Source organism: Corvus moneduloides, chromosome 3 (genome assembly GCF_009650955.1).
Source record: "Corvus moneduloides isolate bCorMon1 chromosome 3, bCorMon1.pri, whole genome shotgun sequence".
In the NCBI taxonomy this organism is placed as follows: domain Eukaryota; kingdom Metazoa; phylum Chordata; class Aves; order Passeriformes; family Corvidae; genus Corvus; species Corvus moneduloides.
Genome location: NC_045478.1, coordinates 38,539,150 through 38,562,399, shown reverse-complemented (window position 1 = coordinate 38,562,399; position 23,250 = coordinate 38,539,150). Strand labels below are relative to the sequence as shown.

General features: G+C 38.4%; 1 protein-coding gene across 4 annotated transcripts in view; it reads right to left on the bottom strand.

Annotated features, from left to right (window-relative positions):
• Positions 1-23,250, bottom strand: part of ORC3 (origin recognition complex subunit 3) — a 38,663-nt gene continuing 15,413 nt past the window's right edge. Inside the window, exons 8-20 of one of the 4 annotated variants that reach the window (XM_032105009.1) lie at positions 22,238-22,397; positions 21,296-21,409; positions 19,760-19,893; positions 19,208-19,271; positions 16,150-16,266; positions 15,169-15,248; positions 11,255-11,388; positions 8,784-8,869; positions 8,210-8,307; positions 7,171-7,312; positions 2,803-2,919; positions 1,680-1,759; positions 1-562 (exon numbers count right to left, since the gene is read on the bottom strand). In XM_032105009.1, coding sequence (XP_031960900.1) covers positions 457-562; positions 1,680-1,759; positions 2,803-2,919; positions 7,171-7,312; positions 8,210-8,307; positions 8,784-8,869; positions 11,255-11,388; positions 15,169-15,248; positions 16,150-16,266; positions 19,208-19,271; positions 19,760-19,893; positions 21,296-21,409; positions 22,238-22,397 — 1,432 coding nt within the window. In that variant the 3' untranslated portion in view covers positions 1-456. Of the gene's footprint in view, positions 563-1,679; positions 1,760-2,802; positions 2,920-7,170; positions 7,436-8,209; positions 8,308-8,783; positions 8,870-11,254; positions 11,389-15,168; positions 15,249-16,149; positions 16,267-19,207; positions 19,272-19,759; positions 19,894-21,295; positions 21,410-22,237; positions 22,398-23,250 lie in introns of those variants that run through there. The other 3 variants (XM_032105010.1, XM_032105011.1, XM_032105012.1) reach the window with 3 other exon arrangements.

The window sequence follows — 23,250 nt, the reverse complement described above, 5'->3', positions numbered from 1 at the left end:
TTTGTTGTCTTCTTTAGCATACTTGTTTTATTTGTTTTTAAATCTAGTTCAGGGAGCTAGAAGGCATTTTATAATAATGACTCAAATCCTATCAGCTTATAAGGATGTTAATACTGCTTCATCACTTCTGTGGCCTACACAGCCAGTGCTGCCCGTTTGGCTTGCTAGCCTGAGTTGTATCAGGGGTCTGTTAAATATCACACATCAAAGAAGCCTGGAACTGGCACAACAATACAGTATTTGGAACATGAGCATTAACAGACCAGAACATTACACAGGGAAGATGAGCATTAAAAAACAACATCTCTATTCAAGCCTGTCCAGGCACTCAGAATGTATCTCTCAACATTCAGGCACCGCTGACTTTGACTCAGTATGCAAAGTTAGCGAGGAGTGGTGTAGTGGGAACACAGCCCTCGCTCTGCTGGGAAGGTTTACTGGCACCTTGGTGGCACATTAACAGCCTCCCCATGTCAGCCTTGCCACGTGGTCAGTCTTCTGCTTGCTGGGCTTTATGAAGCCCAGGAGCTCCAGTTCAGAAACAGCTCGAATAAAGCGAGCGCTGGACATGGGGTGAAGGAAACCAAGTACACTTTTTATGACACAGTGACAGAGACACTGTTCTCTTCTAGGAGGGCAAGACTTCTAAGTCAGGGTAAGCACAGATTACACAACGTGTTGCACAATAAAATTGCTGGAAATAAGGGCAGAGCACGAGTTGCCTACAGAAGCACAAATTTTCAATCTGATCAGTACTTCTGCCACATGCATACAACGTGACAGCAAAGGAAGAGTTCTTTTTCCCACTGCTGAGAGAAGCTTAAAGCCTACAAACATACCAATTATGCGGCGTCTCACAAGAATTTATACTTTTATGTCCCTTGACAAAAAAATTGATAGATAATTATGGAGATTTCTTCTGAGGTTTCACAGCACCACCTTCTCCTTACTTTTTATTTGCTCTGCCTTTCTTGCTGCCTGCCTGACATACAGGTTTATATTCCTGAGTTACAGAATTTAATTTATTGTGAGTGACAATTAACAGTGGAGCTTGTAAAAAAGGAAAGCCGGGAAAGCCAGGTATAGTATTAGAGCATATAATCATCCTTCTTTTAGTTAAGTCTTTTTTGGTACAACTATTCATTTCTTCTCTGTAGCAGCACTACTGCTGTAGCCATGAGTTTTGGTTCTAATGCTCATCTATTAAATATTTTTTAGACCTCAGTTCAGGATCAGGACAAAGTAAGGAGCAGAACGGGTGTCCTGTGGAAATGAAGTTCTCAGCTCTAAGGTACTAGAACATAATGAACTACTGCTTCTGTTTCTCCATCTGCTCTCTAGGTCACAGCCCTCTTTCCATCTGTTCCCCAGTAATGCTCTACCCCTATCTAGCAGCCATACCAACTCTGATGATTATATCAGTTTCAACTTGTTTTATGAACTTTTGGTTCTGTTTCAGACCCAAACAACTCCTATAGACAAAAGCTGCTCTCTTACCACACCACTCCCAGCCCAACTATTTCAACTGATCTATTTCTTAGACACTTTCAGTACATTAAGACTGTTTAAGTTTTCTGAAATTAGTTAATTAGGGCACATGAAACTGTATTTTAAAACCCCTGGTTCATAAATCCTGTAAGCTTTTCAATGGCAAGCTTGAGAGAAATGAGAAAGGATACTGGATAGTATCATCCACCTGGTCTGAGGAAGCTGCATCTGCATTTGGTTCCTCAGCTGCCATCACCACAGTTGAGAAAGCCTAGAAAGGGAAAAACAGCACAGATTTATTCCAGTTCATAGACAGACAGATACAAAATAGTGAGCTCTGAGCTGAAAGCTATCATTCAGGGGCAGTAAGATCTTGCAAGGAGAACTCTGTGAGCGTGTCAGTTCAGCAGCAATTGAAGAGCAAGCAAGGTACATATTACCATGGCAATACAAAATGCAAGACATCACTCTGTGAACTCACGTGCCTGCATTTTAAATCTCAAACAGTTCCGGGTCCTGACCCATTCTCAGAGAAACTACAGAACTGAAAAAATATTCTCAAAGTGAGACTGCTTAAATATTCTGGGGAAGTGATAGAGGTAAGTTGGCTGTGAAGAAATCTTTAAAACTGAGGGACAGCAAGAGTCTGGATAGGAATATACAATACACAAGCAAGACAGCAGCAAACAGAACACACTTGGAACAAGTAAAAAGAGTATCCGCTAAACTGCAGGTAGTTGAACTACAGAGTTTCTTGCAGAGGATGCTGTGTTTACTAAAATGTACTGGTAATGACATCCAGGTAGGTTTACAAAATACAGAAGAAGCACTCAAGTTCAGGAAACTTTAGAACCGAAGTGTGATTGTTAGCCACGGAGACTTTATCATATTAATGTATGTTCTCTTCCTATACTACCTCTTCTCTTGGCTACAGTATGAGACAGGTTATCAAGCTAGAATGACCCGTGCTTTTCCCTGGCACAAGCATTCTCTCCAAGAGCCCCACTTGCCTGTTTCTGTAAAAGTGTCACAGAATACTTAAAAACAAAAAAGAAATGCCATTTTTTTAAGCACAAAATCTGATCTGTGCAGAGCATAAAACAGAAGCGAAACAGTGTCACCACACAATAACAGAGCTGGAAATAAATGATTCACAATAGAGCATGACTTATTTGAGTTACTGTGGGTACTGTGGACCATGGTATGCAATGATTTAAGCTGTCAAAAGGGGCACTAAAGAAAAGCAGACATGCAGCAGAAAGATAAATCAGAATACTGAAAGCAGGTAAAGGTACTGTTTGCATCATCACATACCTCTAACCAATCAACGAGATTAATCAATCTGCCACACTCCAAATGAAGCTTATACACTATGCATATGTCAGGGGCTTTATTAGAAATGCCTCCTCCATCACATTTCAAAGCTTGATTCTGATGAAAAAAAATTGAAGGCAGTAATGGTCAGTGTTTAATCTTGAGCAATTTTAAGGGCTAGATAAAGCATTATTTCAGGTAATTCAGATAATAGGTATTTTAAGCAAATGTTTACTGTTTGTGTGTTTAATGGCAAGTTGATGGTACAAAGAAAAAAACCAACAAACAGGAAAATAAGAAAGCATACCATCAAAAAAACCCCAACAAAACCCCACACACCTACTTCACTCCTGGTGTTCCTTCAGTAACTTCATACACTTACGCAGTATCTACTGGAATGAGTGATTATCTGATTATGCTTTTATGCACTTTTTTGCTAGTTCTATTTACATATGAGAGAAATAGTCAGTTTTATGGACTCAAGAGAAGATACAAGTCATGATTTGCCATGTAGAAAATAGGAAAGTATCCTTTTCCCCCTGCTCCCTTGAAAGGAAGACTTAGTACAGATCTGTTGTATGTCCTGAAAATCATAATTGCTTCTCTCATCTCAAGAGTTTTATCTTTGAAATGTAACAATCATTTATCTCTGGCAAACTCAGCATCTATAAAGGCAAAAATCTAATTTCTCACAAAGTATTCTACACTGCAGGAAATTCATAGAATTGTTAAGGTTGGAAAAGCCCTTTAAGATCATCTGAGTCCAATGATTAACCCAGCACTGCCAAGGCCACCATTAAACTATTTTCTTTACTGCCACATCTACATGTCTTTTAAAATCTCACCAGAGATGGTGAGTCCACAACTTCCCTGGGCAGCCTGTTCCAATGCTGCTTCCTTCCAAGAAGAAATTTTTCCAAATATGCAACCTAAACCTCCCTTGGTGGAACTTGAGGCCATTTCCTCTTGTCCTGTCATGGATTCCCTGGGAGAAGAAGCCAACCCCCAGCTGGCTACAATCTCCTTTCAGGCAGTTGTAGAGAGTGATAAGGTCCCTCCTGAGCCTCCTTTTCTCCAGGCTAAACACCCCCAGCTCCCTCAGCTGCTCCTTACAGGACGCTTCACCAGCTGCGTTGCCCTTCTCTGGACACCCTCCAGCACCTCAATGTTCTTTTTAAAGTGAGGGGCCCAGAACTAAACACAGCACTCGCGGTGTGGCCTCACCAGTGCTGAGTACAGGGGGACAATCCCTGCCCTGGTCCTGCTGGCCACACTACTGCTGATACAGGCCAGGTGCCACTGACCTTCCTGACCACCTGGGCACATGCTGGCTCATGTTCAGCCGCTCTCAACCAGCATCCCCAGGTCCTTTTCTGCTGGGCAGATTTCCAGCCCCTTGGATTCAGGTCATCAGCACTGAACCATTTACTTGGGAAGTTAAAAAGCCACTCGAGCCAGAGGCAAAACCCCCTGTACAGCTGGAGAAATTGACGGCATTTCATTTCAGTTTCATGCACTCTAAGAAGTCAGCTGTCTTAACATGAAAACAACCACTGATCATTCCTTTCAGCTCATGTAAGTTTTTTTCTGAAATGCTTTCATATGCTAGTAAAATATACAATCTACTTTTGGGAAGTTATTAAGCTGTAGCAATGACAGACACCTTCAAAAGAAAAATGTTTTTCAAGATAGGAAAGAAGGCTAGGCAAAGAATGTAACTTTGCTCAAGAATCTCTAGTGTACCCATAGATCTCAATCCCTGCAATTTTTGAGACTCTGCTCCAGTTTGGACTCTGGTACTTACGAGATATTTCACAATTTCCAGTACACCTAGCAATTTTCAAGTTTATTTACTCTCTACAAGGAACATAAAAAGCTGTAGACCTTAGGTTAATATCTCTCAGTTCATTACAAGATGGTTTCCAGAAAAATTCAGAGCAATATGGCTAACTCAAAATATTACAATGCAGACATTAGTTTATCAGACTGTAACTCAGGAGTGTACCATAATAGTGTCAAATACTCCTGTGTTAGTACCTGGCACACATGAGGTTACACTTCTGGCTGATCTAGATCTAGTGGCTCACCACTGCCCAGAAGGACAACACTACGCCCTTCTCTTTTCCCCTCTCTTACTGCACCCAGCTCTGTGGTTTCCTACTACTCACCCAGGTGCCACCCTGGCAATGCTGGACACTTTGCACTGATTTTCTAATTTTAAGGTCAAGACAGTTATCACAACCAAGACAGGATGCAACTTCCAGAGCAACTGCACACTCCTGGAACAGGTTCATCTGTAGAAATTAGTATCTAGCTGGGTCACACACAAGTGCTGAGAGTGATCCAGGAAGATACTCCTGATGGGCACTGCGGGGTCTGTGCCAGCACCTGAGAGAACCCAGCCTCCCTTGTGATCACTGGGCCAAGCCTCTGCAGTGCAGCCGGAGGGAGCCGCAGCTACCAGCGGGGCAACCTCCCCTTCCTGAGGCTGCAGCACACGTGTGGTCCCAAGAGAAATAACCAGGCTGACAAGCAGGAAGCTGCCCTAGAACGAGCAGCCAGTTGTGAAACCATCTGCACAGCACAGAGGTGCTGCTCCCAAAAGAACAGAACAGGAGTGGGAGCAACCCAGAACACTGCTGATGAGGAAATGCTCTTGCCTGACCCTGCTCCAAGGCTAGACAGAGGATACACTCATACCTTGCTCTGAAATCAATGCTGTGATCCCAAGGACCAAATCCTCTTTCCCTAATATGGGAGCTGGTATCCCAAGTTTCAGCTTGTTCAGTTTTCAAGGGATCAGTGAAAACAGAATGATACTGGGTTTGGTGCAGTTTTTTTGGGTTCTCCTCTCCCCCACCTCCATAAATATAACCCTTGGTTCATGTTTTGCTAAATAAGTAACTGGACTGGACTCCTGTAAAGCAATGCATCACATATTATGGTACTCGACTGAAGCTCTTTTCTGTACTGGCCCTCTGGAAGGAACAGTTCTGGAGAACTTTGCTCTGGTCACGGCGCAGAAAAATACAAACCACACAAAAGTTATAGACAGAAAAAATACTTGACTCACATGGATTAAAATGCTAAGCAAGGTACTCAGCCAATACTGCTCCTGTTAGAAACTATGCCAAAAATTCACAGTCTTCTCAGAAAACATTGGAAATACGTTAAAGCATGTCCAAGTACAAAGTACAGGATGACAGAGAGCTTTAAATCTGGTCAACTCATCACAGAGAAAAGAATACTTATTAAACACATCGGTAGTTAGATCTTCCTAGCTGTCCTAGTCTATATTTTTACGCGTCTTCTAAAAATATAAATTACTGAGGTTCATATTAGGTTTCTTTAATGGTAACTTGCTAACTACTGTTTTCACAAATAAGCTCTGTAAGTGGTTTCAGTAATAACTCCTGCACACAGCAAAACTGATAACCCTCATTCAAATCAAGGACAGTGCCAACAAACCCAATACAAATCAGGTTGTAGATTTCAGAGGCTGATCTTTATCAAGTATGGTTCCTGGTAAGTGTTGGCTTTGACTCAAGTAGCACATTACTCAGATACAGCTACAACCAATACTTCCTTCAAAATTATGATCAGTTTTTAAAGAAAAATGTTAGGGCATAAGAACAACTTCAAGTACCACCTATAATAAAGGACAAAAAGAAATGTATGTTCACTCCTTTTCCAAATCCTAGTCTATTTTTTCTTTTGGTCATCCTGTCAGTTTGACTTACGAAAGAAGTGGAATATAGTCTGCTTTTCTCTTCTAGAAAAGGGAAGGGTTAGGCTGATAGAATCAAGGACAATCCTTTTCTTGGACTCAGAAAACATAGGATATCAATACATAACAAGTATGAAAATAAAATTACCAAGAAAAACAAAGGACTCAGTTAAATATGCTGTATTTAAGCTATTTTAATGTTATGATTCCACCTGAACAGTCTTTACCTTGCAGCTAATCTACATAGTGAGGACTGAGCACCAGCCCCATAAAGAAAGTTTCTGGAAAGAGTAACAGACACTGTATTTTTCCCATGGACAGTCATCCCAATTGTAATGGAGGACAAAATTACTTTCCTGATACATTTACAGAAGAAAGAAAATATCATGGCTAGAATACGCTCTGGAAAATGGATTCCTCCTACAGAATTCTTTCCAGAATTACCTTCTTTATTTCAGCCAGACAGATTCCCCAGCTCTTTGAACAAAGTCCCCAGTTGCTTATCAGCATTTGCTAGCTCTCTGCAAAACAGCTGAATACGTGCCAAGCTTCATGAAACAGCAAAACTCAGCCTTGCACACCATCCTCACACAGCCTTCCAGAACCACCCTGGCACCACAAACAGCCCACTTGTTTCTTACCTTCAGGTACCAGTGTGGGTTATTTAAAGCTGTGTGCAGCGCCGTCCTGGGGGCAGCATTCAGGTGCCCTCGGAGAACGGTGGCTGCGTTGAAATACATGATCTCATGCAGGGTCCTGTGGTCTGCAGGAACAAGGTATTTTCTGGAAAAGCAGGAGGTATGGGGGGAGTGGTGGAGACACAAGCTTCAGCTTAAGGGAAACAACAGAAGTCTGCTGCAGTCAGACTACAAAAATGCATGTTTCCCAATCAGTACTGAAAAATCTCTGCAAAACAAGATGAACAGCACTGAAATAAACTTTTAAGCAGAGAAGTCTGTTATTATCAACTCTACATCTAATGGACTTAGCATAGAACTCTAGCTGGGACATTGACAAATTAAAAATAAGGGCAGCAGCTACAGTGCTAACCCAGTCAAGTGCTCCACAGATCTTGCTTATCTATCTCAAGGACTCATCATGAGTCTCTGCTCATCTTTGTCTTCCTATCTGAAGCTTTTTGCTTGGCACAGTCATACTTCTGTTGGCTTCTCTGCCTCCCCCCCACCCTCTATAATTAACAAGTGCCTTCATCTCTGCCCCCACCACAACAAGCCTTTCACATTTTCCACTACAGAGCTGCCTCCAAAACTGTATCTGCTATGGGTTGCTCACCAAAACAGTTCCCAAAATGGACAGGATATCACACTTGACATCTGTACAGTTTCATAAGTAGAACAGATCAGCAAAGATTAGGGTAAAGACTTTTGACTTTATTTTGCCACTTACACCCACTCCTCCCTCAACACTGTCTCAGTAGCCAAAGTAGGTTGGTCAATTCGTATCCTAATTATTTCAACTGATCTATTGAAAAAGAGGTGCGGGTTTTTTTTGGTTTTTTTAGTTATTATTTTTAGAATCCTCAAAGAAAGAATAGGAAGGGAAAGAAAAAGTGTGCCACAGGGACTGAGACACAATTTCGAGAAGATTAACATGTTAGTAAAATTTCATTTGCAACTTGTGGTGCAAACTAATGCAGGAATATAAAACAGGAAGGCTCACCTTACAAGACTGTCTATATAGTCAACAACTTCAAAACGAAGCATTTCAAACTTTGTCAGTTTCTTAGACCTTCTTGATTCCTTCAACTCCAACAAAGTCTTTAAAAAAAAGTGGTGCATAAGACTACATGGGAGGCAGTTATTCTCTGGAGAACACAATCTACATGTTTAGCATGTATAATTAATTTTTGCTGGCATGTTCTCACTGATGATGTTTGAAATGTAATCACGCAGTTATTTTTATTTAGGCCAATGTATTCAGTTCTCAAACCCGTAGGAGTTTGAGAATTTCAAAGAAATATGTTTAGGCGAAATGTCTAAATTACAAGTTAAATAAAAAGAAAACCCATCTAATTTGCATTTTAAAATCCTGGTTTATGATAGATATTTTCTGTAATTTTCTATGTGTCAGGAAGGCCTGAAATACATAGTTGGTACTTATTCATTCATTTTTAAGATGAGACACTCACACACAACCCTTTACTTAGAGCTCCAGCAAGCTGGGAAGAACTAACCATGAACATTTTAAAACATTAATTTAAGGAACCAGTCAGTAAAGCCTAGGCAGGCCTAACCTTCTGAAGGTGATAAAGGTCTGTCTTCTTCTGGAGCTCCTTTTGTGACGATACGGACACATCTCGTTCTTGGGAAGCTTCTGCTACTAGAACAAAACTAATGTTTGATATGTGGGGTAAATTTTTCCTACATAAACCTCCTAACCCAAGCAATCTTAGAAGTACTCAGTAGTTACTTGTTCACATAGACCCAACCACAGGCAGTTTTTGGGTCTTGCATTTTGTAAAAGACTGTTAAAAAAGGAGTCTGCAGTGCAACTTAGCCAACAGCGATTAAATAACAGAATCAATTCAGCCCTGAGCAAAGGCCCAGCACAAGCCCTGCACATCGCTTTAATTCTGTTTAGGCCTTCCTAAGTCTCCTAAGTCATACTCTCAACATTTATAAACTGGACAGATTAGTGCTAAGTACTACTGATGCTTTTGGTGTCTCCAAAAACCCACATGCTGCATTTTTTTTCCCTTCTCATGTGCAGAAAAATACTGAGTAAGAAACGAGTTCCCCCTACATAACCCAGAAAATGCAACCAGAGCAGCAAACAGAAACATGCTGAGGTATTTCATTGCGCCGTTTTGTCATCACCTTAATTTAGAACAAAATTTCATCTTCATGGACATGTAGTTTGTTGATCAATTGCACCAATTACTAGTAATTTTTAGGTAAAAACAAAGAAGCAGAATCCCAAAGCAGAATCAATGCTAGGACGAGTGATAATCAAAACAAAAGGTATCTAGATTTCTTGTCTTACTTAAGAGGATGGCAGATGGAGATTTCACCCACACATCACAGGTAAAGCTCTATCAGCAGTGACAATCATGATATTTAAAAGCTTTTTGGTGACCTGCAGAGAACAATTTGGTATCTTCCAGGGTCCTGTGGACATTTGTGAGAGTACTGAAGACTTCAAATCAGAGAACTTCCTCTCCACTAGTACACCAATATGTTTTTTTTTATTTTACAAATCCTTCAGCTCAAAATAGACTGAATGTGAAGACATTTTGTTTGTTCAAGCTTCATTTTATGTTTTTCAGTTCATTAGGCAGTCAGGACAATGGACTTTGTTGTTTGTTATAAAAAAATAGTATTTTGGACTATCCTTTCACTCTAGGGGCTCTGTCGGCAATTTGAGTACATCAAATTCTTGGCAGACTTCTGAAAACTCCCACTGAAGATCAATACCATCACAAAAATATAAAGTAAGTTCTCTAACCCAGCAATCTATTAATGTACAGTGTATCTTAACTTCCCCTTCTCACTTTTCCTTTGGAGCTTAAATCCACTTTGAAAACAAAGATCTTTCATGCATACAGCAGACCTTCTCCACTTTAAAACCATCTTCAAGTCCTAAGTGAAAATAAATACTGTCTTTGCTTTATAGTTCTGCAAGTTCTGAATCCCCAGAGCTGTTCTTTATTTATTTCCTCAAGGTAAAAATCCAACTACTTAAAAGCCTTTGGCTTCAATTCTTTTTTCCAAACTAGACAAACCTTTAGTTTTCCATCATAGTTCAGATTCCTCAGTGCTGGTACCATCAGTGACACACACAGCTTTTTCAGAGTGATGACCTACTTTCTCTACCATAGCTCTGCTCTTACTACAACTATTAAAAAATACATGCTACAGACAAGAGCTGATTCTTTTAGACAACCCTCCATTAACCCTACAGTGTTACATGACTACTTTAATTAATATTGACTGCATTTGGGGGTTGTTGCCTACTTGTCCAAATGCTGGGTAGCAACCACACTGGTCATGAGCTTAATTAATATGCATAAAACAGACCCGATGATAACCAATTAATCTTCAAAAGCCAATCTTTGGGCAGTGCTTCTCCATAATTCAGGGAAAGCAAGGAAATTCCTATTCCAAGAATGCTGGAATACATCATACTCCTATTTCAGAAAGAATGCAGCAGTTGCAGTTAACCTGCCTCTGACAGACACAATGCTGCTACTCGTTTGCCTTGCTAAGCTGTGAAATATGTCCTCTACCATGAACAATCAAGTCTATGGGCTTGATGAGTTACAGCCTGACAGCAGAGCCCTGACAACCTGCACTTGGGGTCCTAGCTCTGACCGTGCAGGGGAAAGAAACTTACACACATTTGGGCTAAATACCATGTCATAAGGAAGTCTGCTGCTTTTTATCTTTCAAAATAGTTCGTTTTTAACGACTGCAACATCTGCTAAAATGCTCAAAATACATTTATGAGAGATTTAGGGGATAATGTTTGCTGATCTGTCCAATTTCTTATCTTACATCACTCTTCTGTATTATAAAAAACACAAACCACACATCAGTAAAGAATACAAACATTTCCTAATTTTGTCCATGTATTTAAAAAAAAATCCTGCAAATATGATGGTTTAATATGATGACAGGCTATCTCAGGGAAAATGGAACTCATTGGTCAGATTACAAAACAGCTTTTATATAATTTCCAATGGAATACATGATGGTTCACACCCACCTTCTAGATTCTGAAACTGGGTCAAGAACTCCTTCAACTTTTCTACTGTCTTATCAAACTCCTTTCCAGAAGATGACATCAAAATTTCCACACACTGTTGGAGCATGGTTACCAAATCAGTCTTATTCAACATCCTAAAAGATAAATTGTTGGCTGAAGTTGAAACACAGAATGATGAAACAAGTGTTCTTAGCTGAAAAAAGTTTAAAAAAATTGAAAAATTAATTTTAATAGAAAAAATCTCCACAATTTCAAGCATTCAATCTTGAAGCAAAGTCAATTTTTTTCCTGCTGTCACTAACAGAAAGAAACAAACCAATTAGGCTTGGCGATGATGTCCTTCACATTTTCCTGCAAAACAGTAGTTTTTCTGATTATCTAAAAACACTTGCTGGACGCAGGAGTTGCAATTTTTGAAACTGTGAGTCAGACACCAAAACAAAACAAAAAAACCCCAACACCCAAAACCCAATCATGGTAGGGTTGAGAACTCATTCCCAAGAACGGTAAATAAAATGGTAAAAAAACCCCCACTATGTAAACACATCCACAGAATTACTCTATGTGACTCAAAATTACTCTCAAAAGAAATCTGTATGCTGTTTTCTGTATTTAATTGCTGTACATCTAACCATCACTAGAATCCCAAAACCATCCAAGTTGGAAGGGATCTCTCGAAATCATCTAGCCAGCCTCCAGCTCGGCATTTACTTACTATTTTGTCATTAGGGCTTTTCCCAAATGTCACCAAGCACTGCCCAGTCTCAAAACCTTACTTTAAAAGATATCAAAGCAGTGATGGTGGTCAGTGTCTCAGGCAGTGGGTTTCCATATCAGCTACCTAAAAACTGACAAAGATTTTAAGGAAGAATTCAGAAGAGGCTGGGGAAGCTTTGTGGATGTCTGGAGGGATAATTGCAATTTGAGCTCTAGTTTCTAACTGGCAATTGATACTAAATGCTTATAAAGGTTAAAATTTAGAACTTCAGTTTATCTGCTTCAGGGTTACAGATTTTTTGCAAGTCAAGTACTGCCTTCAGATACACTTGTTTTATACAGAAAAGCATAAAGAGTTAACAACAGAAAGGATGCCCTTGACCACACAAAAGGCTAGAAAACATTTTGAAACTGTCTTGTATAATATAATGGGTAAATAAGATAGCTTGTTCTAGGCCAGACAAAACACTGCAGCTAAACACCCAAGATGGAGAGAAGATAACCAGATCTGGAGATCTGTGAATGGGAAAGAACAAATTTATTTCCATAGTATTATTCAAAAGGAAATTGCAAGTTCTAGAAAAAATTATTTACAACAATGGGATTACAGGGCCCAAAGAACAGGTAAGAAGACAGTTATCACAAATGAGAAATCAGTAAAGGATCCTTTTCAACCTTCTAGGTTTTAGATTACTGCAAAGTATGCCAGGTATCAGTGGGGTTAAGATTTTAATTTCGTGAGGAGTCAGGGTTAAAGCAGAAAGGAAGATCTCAAATTACCAAAAGGCAGTAAATAAATGTCTCTGATTATTCAGACAAAAGTTATGAAAGAGAAAAAAGGAAGCTAGAATGAAGTCCACAGAAACTGCTGAATGCTGAAGTGGGGAATCACCTGAAGAAGCGATACCAGATTGGTCAGCACCAAAATGACTGGTCACAAAAGGGAAGGACTGTGATAAGCAGCATGTGATGAAAAGCCATCCATACTTAGCAGACAAAAACCAGAGTACAACATCTAGACAGAAGACAATAGGGCAGACAGTCCCTGAAGTTTTGCCACACAAAATGTTGATGAGATGTCCCAGCCAGTTAACTCTACATAACCAATCAAGTGAGACACTCTCCAATCTTCTTGATCTCTCTCTTCTGATGGAATTAATGCAAAATGAACTAAAGCTCACACATTCTCTCTGTCATCCCATGGTATCTTTAGACTCTGGAAAACTCAGGTAGAGTAACTACTGTCTAGATTGCTCAAGTTAGATTACCTGAAGCACCATCTTTGAGAAGAGCACTTCTAGCAGAAGGGATAAAAGCCTGTCCAGGGAAAGGCTGAAGTAGAGAAACCGATCATGTAAGAAACGTGGTTCAGCAACTTAAAACCCTACATATTCAAACATAATTAATAAAAAGCAAGCGAGAGATTTCGTTAGAGAATGAGAAATAAGCTGACCTAAAGCTTCTCTATTTTTTTACTTTCTAAATACAAGGGGAAAAAAGATGGATTCCAGAAAAACGCTGAAAACGAATATGGGATGGGGAGGGGTGAACATAAGGACATATCAACAGGTGATGTGGCTCCTGGGAAGGCAGAGATATTAAGGAACAGTGAATAACTTCTAAACCTGAGCAAAAGGGGAAAAAAAAAAGATTGTGAGTAGAAGGGGAAAGACTACATTTTATCATTTTCTTCTAAAAGACAGCAGCAAGATTATATATAGAAAAAGCAGAGACAAGAGGAAGTATTTGTCAAAAGACAAACAGAAGTCAAAAGCTGAAAAAATGATAATCACAGCTAGAATTCAAAGTATTTGAAGAAACTGTGTTGGAGGAGTTTTGTTAGAAAATGACAAAATTTCTGGATTAAAAAAAAAAAAAAAAATCATAGAATCATCATCAGTGAAAGCAGCAACCATGATCACTGTATTTCTATCAGAGGCTCCCACAGTGGGAGCCAGGACCAGAAGAACAACAGGAGGGAGATGAACAGATAAGAATAAAAGGGGAGCAAGCCAGAATCTGATGGCAGCATCAACTTTGAGATAGGAGTAGTGACAGATGAATTCAGAGAGGATGAAAGCAAATTTAACACAGGAGAAGAAAAAGGAGAGGGAAAATTGGCCAAGAGTTAGTAAGAGATTATAGACAGACAGTAGAGGAAAGCAGAACGACACATTGTGGGCAAGAGCTCAGAGGTGATTGAGTGCTGTCAAGATTCAGGAGAGTCAGAGAAGGAACACAAAGGAACGACTGCAGAAATGACAACTCAAGCATGTGATCCTTTCAAAGGGATGAGGGTGAAAGAACACAGAAAAGTGGCTGTGTGTAAGAACCACTCAGTATGGCAAAGGTACAGTGTGAGGAGTGTGTTTCCTTGTGTGTGTATCAGCCCAGAAAGTTACCCTCCACCCAGCACTGGTACGGCTTTTCTGTGCAGTTTTACTGTCAGACACATCAAACCTGACCAGCTCAGGGGGTCTGGAAGAGGCAGCTACAGTAACGGGGTCACACCAGTTCCCTGTGGGACAGAGCCAAGGGATTGTTTGAATGAGTGCAACTATCAGGAGACAGACACCTGCCATGTGTCTGTTTAAAGCACATTTAGAAGTCTGTAGCTGCAACACTGCAACTGAAAGGTTTTCTATCAAGAAAACTGGCTTTGACAATTTTGGCATTTTAAATACTGACAGACAACACAAGTACAGGCTCTCCCAAAGTCCTACGCTCACAGTATCACAAAAAATTAACTCAGTCCCTGTAAAAACTGTTAAGGCAATTAGGAAGAGAAGGAAACAGTAAAATAAGAAAGAAAGGCCTCAGCTACTATTCATTTGGAACAGATTCTAATTATCATTAACAGATTAAAATTTAAGCCAACTAAGACTAATAATTTGATTGATAATATCTACTGCAATTATACTCTAAAAGGCAAAACCCAACTCGTTCTCATTCACACAAAGTAATCTCAGTGGTTTCAGCATAATTACTCAGGGCATATGAGATATTAGAACCTGACTGAATTTCACAGAAATCAGTAGAAAACCAAACTGAAAACAGCAGCCAATTACACTTGCAAACAACCCTAAAACTAGCTGTGAACAAGCAATATCCTCAGCTTTAACTTCCAGAAGAAATGATGACTGATATTTTCCATGTGTACAGTGGTATTAAAACAAAATGGGGGGAAAAAAAATCACCTTGCTAGCTGAAGAGATGACTCATACTCCTCTGTCTCCCACACTCGGGTTTCCAAACACGCACAGTGCAACTCCCTGATCTGTTATGCAGAAGGTGAAGAAAGGATAAAGTGTTTTACAAAGTAATGTGGAAATCTTACAACAAGCTGTTCAAAGCAATATGCAATTCCTTTAGAGCTTGTTTTCCAAAGATGTAGAATGATTGCAAAAGAAATGAGAGCACTTAGTATCTTCCAGAACTAAGCTTCTGCTGGAGGCTGTTGCTCTGCACCAAGTTGCAAACAACATTCAGGTGAAGAGAACTGCAGTGAGCAGAAAGGAACTCCAATCAAATGCCCCAACTAAAACATCCTTTTATTCTCAAATACTGGGACAGTTCATGCTGCTTTTGTAGTCAGTGACAGATTCTAGCAACAGTGTGGAATACATTGAGAACTGAGAGACAAGTGCACATGCACAGAATATATAATTGCTCTTCTACTGGAAGAAATCACTTAGCATGAGAAGGTGGATTAAACTACATTAGAGCAACAGGACTATTAAGAGCAATTATCACTGTTCCTCCTACTATTGCTTTTTTCTGCACAGAAGGTTGCTAAAAACTCAGTCTCTTAATCTGAATTTGACTAGTGATCTAATAGATGGTAGGAGAGTGTACATTGTCTGCAATGCATACAGATAATCCCAGATGTGGGAAAGTCAATGTGTGGATTTTTTTGCTAATCTGTGCACCTGCCTCCTCCTGGAAACTCCTTCCTGTTGACTGACATGGTATCATCCCTGCCAGTAAAGAAACCACACGCTGCTGTCCTCCGCCCATAGCAAGAAAGCATCTGTCTCCATTTTAAGAAGCAGGGGGCAAAACAGCACTTTAGTAAATAAAGAGTAAATATTTATTTAGATGTCATACTTTGAGGCCAAAAAAACCCCCTAAAACCAAAACCACAAAAACAACAAAAAGCACATATAACAGTACATCACCTGCTTGCCCAAAGGATACTTCGGAAGAGAAGATGTGAAAACATGAAGACATCTCAGAATTGAAACATAATTTTCATGGTAAACATGTAAGTCCTCCAGCAACTTCTCTGTTTCTTCCTACAGTGATAGAACAATTTTTGAAGTAATTCTGACATCCATTTAAAACTCTCATACAGCACTTAAAATGACTCTGAAGTTTTGATATTGTAGTGTGTTATGATTTAAATCACCCATCTTAAATTGAGACCACTAAGCAAACAAGCTGTATTTTAACAGTTCACTGCATTCACATTGCATATTGTTACCTTTACTTTCTTCCTTCAGCTCAGTAGAGATTTGCTACTGATTAGCATTATTTTACCATTTTCAGCTATATTTAGGCCTTTAGATTTGAAATGTCATCTCACAAAAGTAAGAGTATACACTATCCCTTTATCAGGCAGTGAGAAGTTATGTAGCTACTTTTACTTGAAAACTTGCATTTTTATACTACAAATGCATTTAAAAATTTATTTCTTATATTGTGGGTGGCTGCTGTTTTTATTAGTTACGTGTACATAAAAAGACCAGTTCACAGAAAACAAGCAGATACTCAGTTGCTGCTCCTACATGTTTTTAATTTGACTTTTGTTTATTCATGGGTTGAAAACTACAGAAATTAAAAAATCACATTTAGGAAAAATAAATTATTGACTGCTTCTACTGAATTTTCTGGATGGCACCACATTATCACTGGCCTCCCATGGAAGCACATACTGACACTTCTGGAAAGCCACACTTGAAAATTCTGGTAACTGTACTAAAGTACTTTGGGCTCCTTACATTTAAGTTTGTGAATCAAAAGATCTTCCCTCCCCTGTCTTCAGACAAAAATAAAGAGGAAAAAACCACAGGATCCTCTACATTACCCTTTTGCTTAACTCTGAGCAAACTATTCCAAATGGAAAGAGGAAAATAAAATAAGCCACTGAAGTTTACCAGAGTTAAACTGAAACAAAGGGTATCAACAATAAAAGAAAAGCAAAACCTTGTCTGCAGGCAATATAAGGAAGTACAGATGTATGGAAAGAAAAGGTATCATACTGCAAAGACTGAAAGTAACAAAGACAGTGCTACAGAGAGCTTTCTGATGTTAAAAAAAGTTTTAAATTATTAAAAACATGAATGATATTTCTCCCCCTAGACTTTTTATATATTGAAATTTAAGAGTCACTGATATAACAACTGTTAAGGCAACTTCCAAAACCGTAGGGTAGACACTCACAAGTTCGTATTTTAATTCTAAGTAGGATCATTAAGAAAGAAATTATCCCCACCACAAAATAAGCTAAGAAAAGAAAGCAAGTTCACTCTAATGCTGCTATATCAATCTTATTTCCCCAAACCCCAAGCATTATTAACACATCTGTATTTCCCTCATCTTGGTCCTAGCTCAAGACAGATATAGCTAATATAAGTAAATAGCAATGTATTTTGCCAAATAATGAAGTGAAAAGGCATAATCCATTTTAGAAGAGTTTGAAAATGTTATTAGAAGACTATGCAATATTATTTCCAGAACAGAGATAAAAGACACAAATTGCCACATTTACATAGTTTCAAATTAAAGTTGCCATGAAACCTTTCAGACAGATTGGTTAAAAATTAGGATGTAAAATTACTTTTAAAACTGATTATTTTAAACATTATTTTAAGAACTCTTCCCATAGTTCTTAAAAGAAGTGGTAACAACATGGAATAAAAATGCATCTGATAAAGTGTACTGCAGGTTTAGGGGCTAAGATGGAAGACTCAAGTGACCTGGTGCTGAAACACAAACAGTAAGTTTATATGGAAGACTACTATAGTGACTCTGAAAGTGTTTCCAAAGTTGGGCGTGATACTGTAGATCAGCGTGACACCAGAATAAACAGCACCTCATTAATGCAGCAGTAGCACCTTTTCTTCCCAGGCAGAATACACTGCCAGCTTGGCAAGGCAGTAATGGTCCTACCTCTGTTGTAGAGATTAGAACAAGTGTCTTCAATTAAAATTTGTGAGAAGCATGATATGCAACTAAACACGAGAACTCCAGCTTCCTTCCCAAACTTACAGGGTGAAGCTTGTGAAATAAGGGGTGTATTATTAAACATGTAAAGTTGAAAACATATAAAGTTTAAGCGCATGAGTATTCAACTTCCAAAGCAGGTGTGGATAAAGGAAAAGGGAATAGTAGTAGCTTAAGCTATTTTTGCCAGTGAAGATAATGGATCATAAAATGATGTAAAATCATGTCTCATCTTGAAAACTGTAACTGCACTTGCAAAGTTGCCTGTTCCTAACCTCCCTCCAGCCATTACCATTGTTTTTCATACTTGAGAAAGCCTTACACACATTTGCCTGACAGGTTACAAATACTTGAAATGAAGAGTCAGGAGAAACCCTTTACCTTCAGCAATGTTTCTACTGGGAGTGGCTCAGATGGTGAAAATAACGAACAGATTTTTGTTGGTGAATTCCTAAAGGACTCACAAAAGTAGTAGTCTGGCTTCAATCAGTTGGCAAAACTTCAGATAAACATCTAACAAATTAGTTTTAATCCTGTATGAGGTCTAGTGTGAATGTGTGCCTTGGGACACAGACTCTGCCCTACTGAGTTCAAACAGAAAGTGAGGCTATGAAGGATTAAGAACTAAAGAAATAACCTCCAAGGTTACTTACACATTCTTCAAACACTTAACTGACCTTCCAAGAAAGGCAGTCTGAGTAAGCATGGAAAGACCTGGCCATAAATAAACCTTGTATCCTTCTTTTTAAGCAGTTATATTTCTAGATATAACTAAAAGTTGATGTAATAAAGTTGAGCAGCTTTGTATAAAGGCTGACCTGGCAACCCCAGAGATCTGGAATTTTGACCTGCCAATCCTAATTTGTCATTACTGGTCACAAAGCACAGTATGTTCTGTATGAAAGATGTTATACAGAACTATACATCTTGGTCTTGTATTTTATTATCCTCCACCAAGTGATATATCGGGCAAGTTATTTCAGTTCTCCAAGGATATTCTTAAAATTTTACCTTTAAGAAGCTGTCATTTGTCAGCAGTGCAACCTGTTTCCCTGACTCTTGCTTTTCCACATACCTTATGGCAAGGAAAAAAAAAACAACATAAAATTATAATGTAAAGGAAGATTCTAGGATTAGAAACATTTAAAATGTTTATGCTGCTGTAAGAAATATGTATCTTTCTTTGGAAAGATTCAAAAAGGACAGTCAAATCCAACAAGTTGAAAGGCCACTCCAAAACCCTAGAGATTATGCTTCAAATCAGTTTAACAAGTTCAAGTCATTTACGGTTATTTGTCAGAATAACTTGTTTCTGTATTAAGAACAAGAAGAAAAAAAAATCAATTCAAGTGATTACACATCACAGAAGCTGTACTCTCTAGACTAGAATATTAAGGCTTCCTGAAATTATTTAGAACTGTCCTCTGATCAATTTACCTTTGCTACAGAAACATGTGCACAAATGAGCTACAGTGTTCACAGAACTACATTTACAGATTCTTTTCATCTTTTTTAAAGCTGACTCAGTATATGATTGTCCAGAAAATGTATTTCCACCTTTACCTTCTGAAAGAGGGCAGTCTCCGAATGTTTTCACACTGACCATGTGATAAAGAATAAACTCTCTTCTTAACATCTACCAGTTGGCAACACAGTACACTTAGAGGCTGGGAATAGAAGTGTTCCACAATACAGAGCTGGAAAACAAACCAAGAACTAGGGATGTTAATAAAATTCCAGCTCCTTCCTTTTAATGCTTTCTTACCACTACACTGCACATACTACAATGGTAGTAATGATACTCCTTTAAAAAAAAATTACAATTCATAAATATTCCATAAGTCACTACAGGACATTGATTACACAGTTGTAAACAGTCACATTAATTACCTTCTTTGCTATATGTGCTATTCATTTTCAGCTTTTCCCCCCTCTTACATAACATCGCACGTAGATATAATGACATGATGGTGATCTCTTGTATCTATCACTTAGAAAATCTGATCTGAAATTGCTTCATCCTTGAATACTTTTAATACACAAGGACACAGCTATACACTGTCAGGTCTAAAACTTGTATTTGTATGTCAGGCCAATGGAGAAGTATTAAATTTTGATGACTCTTTCACATAAGAGGAGTTGAGACCTATGAGAGCCCACATAGCTCTGTCTTCAGGAAGAGGTACTATGGCCAGGATACTTCTCCTGGCCACATGTAATCACTGAATCTTACGTACCAAAAAATCTATTCTAAATGAAATTCTAAATGTCTATGACATTAAAAGGGCTTATTTCAGGTTCACACATGGAACTAGGCAAGAAAGAAACAATTTCACAGTCCCACATTAAAACATATGACAGGGGCTACAAATTCTTCAGAGAACTCTTGTCTGCAATCCACAAGAGCTACAAGGAGACCTAGACACAGAAATATATCTAGATATGAAGAACTATATAAGACAATAAAAATTTAACTATTGCGCTCGGTAGAGACTCTTTTTGGAAACCCTGAGCTCTTCCACTTTGCCTCCTGAGAGAGGGTAAATGTAACTCCCACATTGCTACATGGCTGCTTAGAGCACAATTATTACCTACTCTGAGGCACCAAGTAAATGATGTTGCAGCTCCTGTTTCCCTGAAAAGGTAGGAACTGCCAGAGGAGTTCAAGTGGGGAAGAGACACTCCTGTAGCCTATTCACACCAAGACAAACCAGAGTACAAGGACCCCATAAAGATGATCAGAACTGGAGACTTCTGCCAGGGGTGTTAGAAAGCTACAAATTAATCTATAGCAAAACACAGCTCTTTCTGCCCACTTTCTTTAAGCCAGGTCACCCTTTTAAATGTAACCTTAAAGTATCACGGGTTTTGTGGCAGAGTAAGCTTTTATGTGCTTCTTCATACCTGTCCTACAAGTTTGCTCTTAAACCCTTATCAGTAAAGGTTTTAAAACACCCATCTGTTCACAGATCCAAACTGTTTCCAAAGGATATTTTTTCATACAATTCAGCAATATTAGAACCTAAGACATCTTTCAGTGCCTTGTAATTACCCTTTGTTTTCACAACCATAATTTGAATTCTTGTTACCATTGCCTACCTGAAATCCTTTGATAAAATTCTGGACAGAAAAATCATGGTACAGGAATATGTTGATGAGCACCTGCAGAACTTTCTCACCCAGTTTAAAGGGAAACCGGGGTGTCAGAAGCAGCTAAGAGGGAGAAAAAAGAAAAAGCAGCCATAGTAGAAATTTTCTCCTGAATTCAAATTAGCAAAACTTATATAAACAACTTGATACAACTCTTAGTATGTGTTAACATTCAACTAAACGACATACTAAAAACACTGCCAACTCCTAAAAATAGTATTTCTACTAAAACATCCATACAAAGATTGATTTTCAGTTTATTATTTTACCACATCTTCCTAAGTATCTTCCACTAATATAACGTTTGAAGTTAGTTTTGCTTAATGCTATTTCTGTAAAATTACAAATAGGATAGAGACTGCTTAATAAACACTGATACCACTACTTTTAGCATGTGTAACACAGATTTTGGAAATCCAGCACAAATCCAGCACAAATCCAGCACACTCTACCAAGAATCCACAGACACAACACTTATATGGCCTGAACATATGGATAACTCAGCTAATGTTTGACAGGTGGTTAAGACTCAGGCTGAACTTTACTTTTCAAAGTTTAGGCTAAGTTTCAAAGCTATCTTTTTCTGGACCAAAGTAAAACTGAAATCACAGCTTGACTTTAATGAAGAAGTGTGAATGTCAAAGTGTAATTGCACAAGCCAATGCAAATGCAAGACGAAAGCAGGTGTGTGTGTGTATGTGTCTCAGTATGAGAAGAGAGCTCTCAGTATTACACTGCTCTGCAGCTGCGAGTAGAAATATCCAAAATCCACAGATCTCAGGAGCAGAGTCCTTTTCAAAACCTTCAGACAAACCTGCCTTTAAAGGCAACACATGCAAACTGTGCTTCAACACACACACATTCCTCCTTTCTATTTATAAAGGGAATTACCTTGTCAATTATAGTAGACAGGTGCTCCTTACAAGAAAGGGACTGGCAAAGCTCTATGCACAGCAGAGAGGAAACTGAGTGAGGAAGTAATCTGTGGATAATCATTGGTGATGTAGCGATTCCAAAAATCAGCACTAGAGGTAATTCATGGATATGTTGACTGGATAAAGGGGGAAGGGAAAAAAAAGTAATAGTTACATTATAGAAGCTTGTGTAACAAATGCATTGTGTTCCTACTACAGCACTGAGCTTAGATGCAGAGAGGGGTAAATTAAAAGATTCATTGCCAGTAAACCAAAAGAATTTTGGGGTCAAATAAAACGAAAAAGAAAGGATGCTATTTAAAGCCCTGAAGTAGATAAGAAAATGAAATTTCATTTTAGGATTAAATTTCAGAAAGTGGCACAAAAAGCATCATTTCAGATAAAGTCTTGTGCTGATCCTACCTTCCCAAAAATTTATATCCAGAGAACTGAGTCTTATAATAGAATTTTTTCAAAGAGAAAAAATAAGAAGATGCATTAAATAGGTAACAGTCAAGAAAATTTGTAAGATTTACACCATTTAATAAATTCAAAATAAGTATGAAACATCTCCAACATTCTATGTTCCAACCACATGTAAGAAAAAAAATTCTGACTTCCCCAGATTATCTTTCTCTTCAGGTAATTTTTTAGTATTTGCTTTAGAACTGAAAACCAGGACTGAATGTGTATTCCTTGTGGACAGCATACAATTTATACAAAATATAGTGTTTTCAGTATCATTTCATCATTATTTTCCATTTTTAGTAGTTTCAAGGAAGTATAAATTCTGCTACTTTAAATACCGTCTAGGTTAAAATTGTAAATTTATTTCTTTCCTTTGTTTTTGCCATGGCAAACTTCTGACTTTATATTTTAATTGTTATCCCACAATTACTTCATTTCTCTAACTCCTCAAAAGAAATTACTGAAGACTTAAACATAAAACTAATAAACTTCATATATTACTGTCCACTGTTGATAATCTTA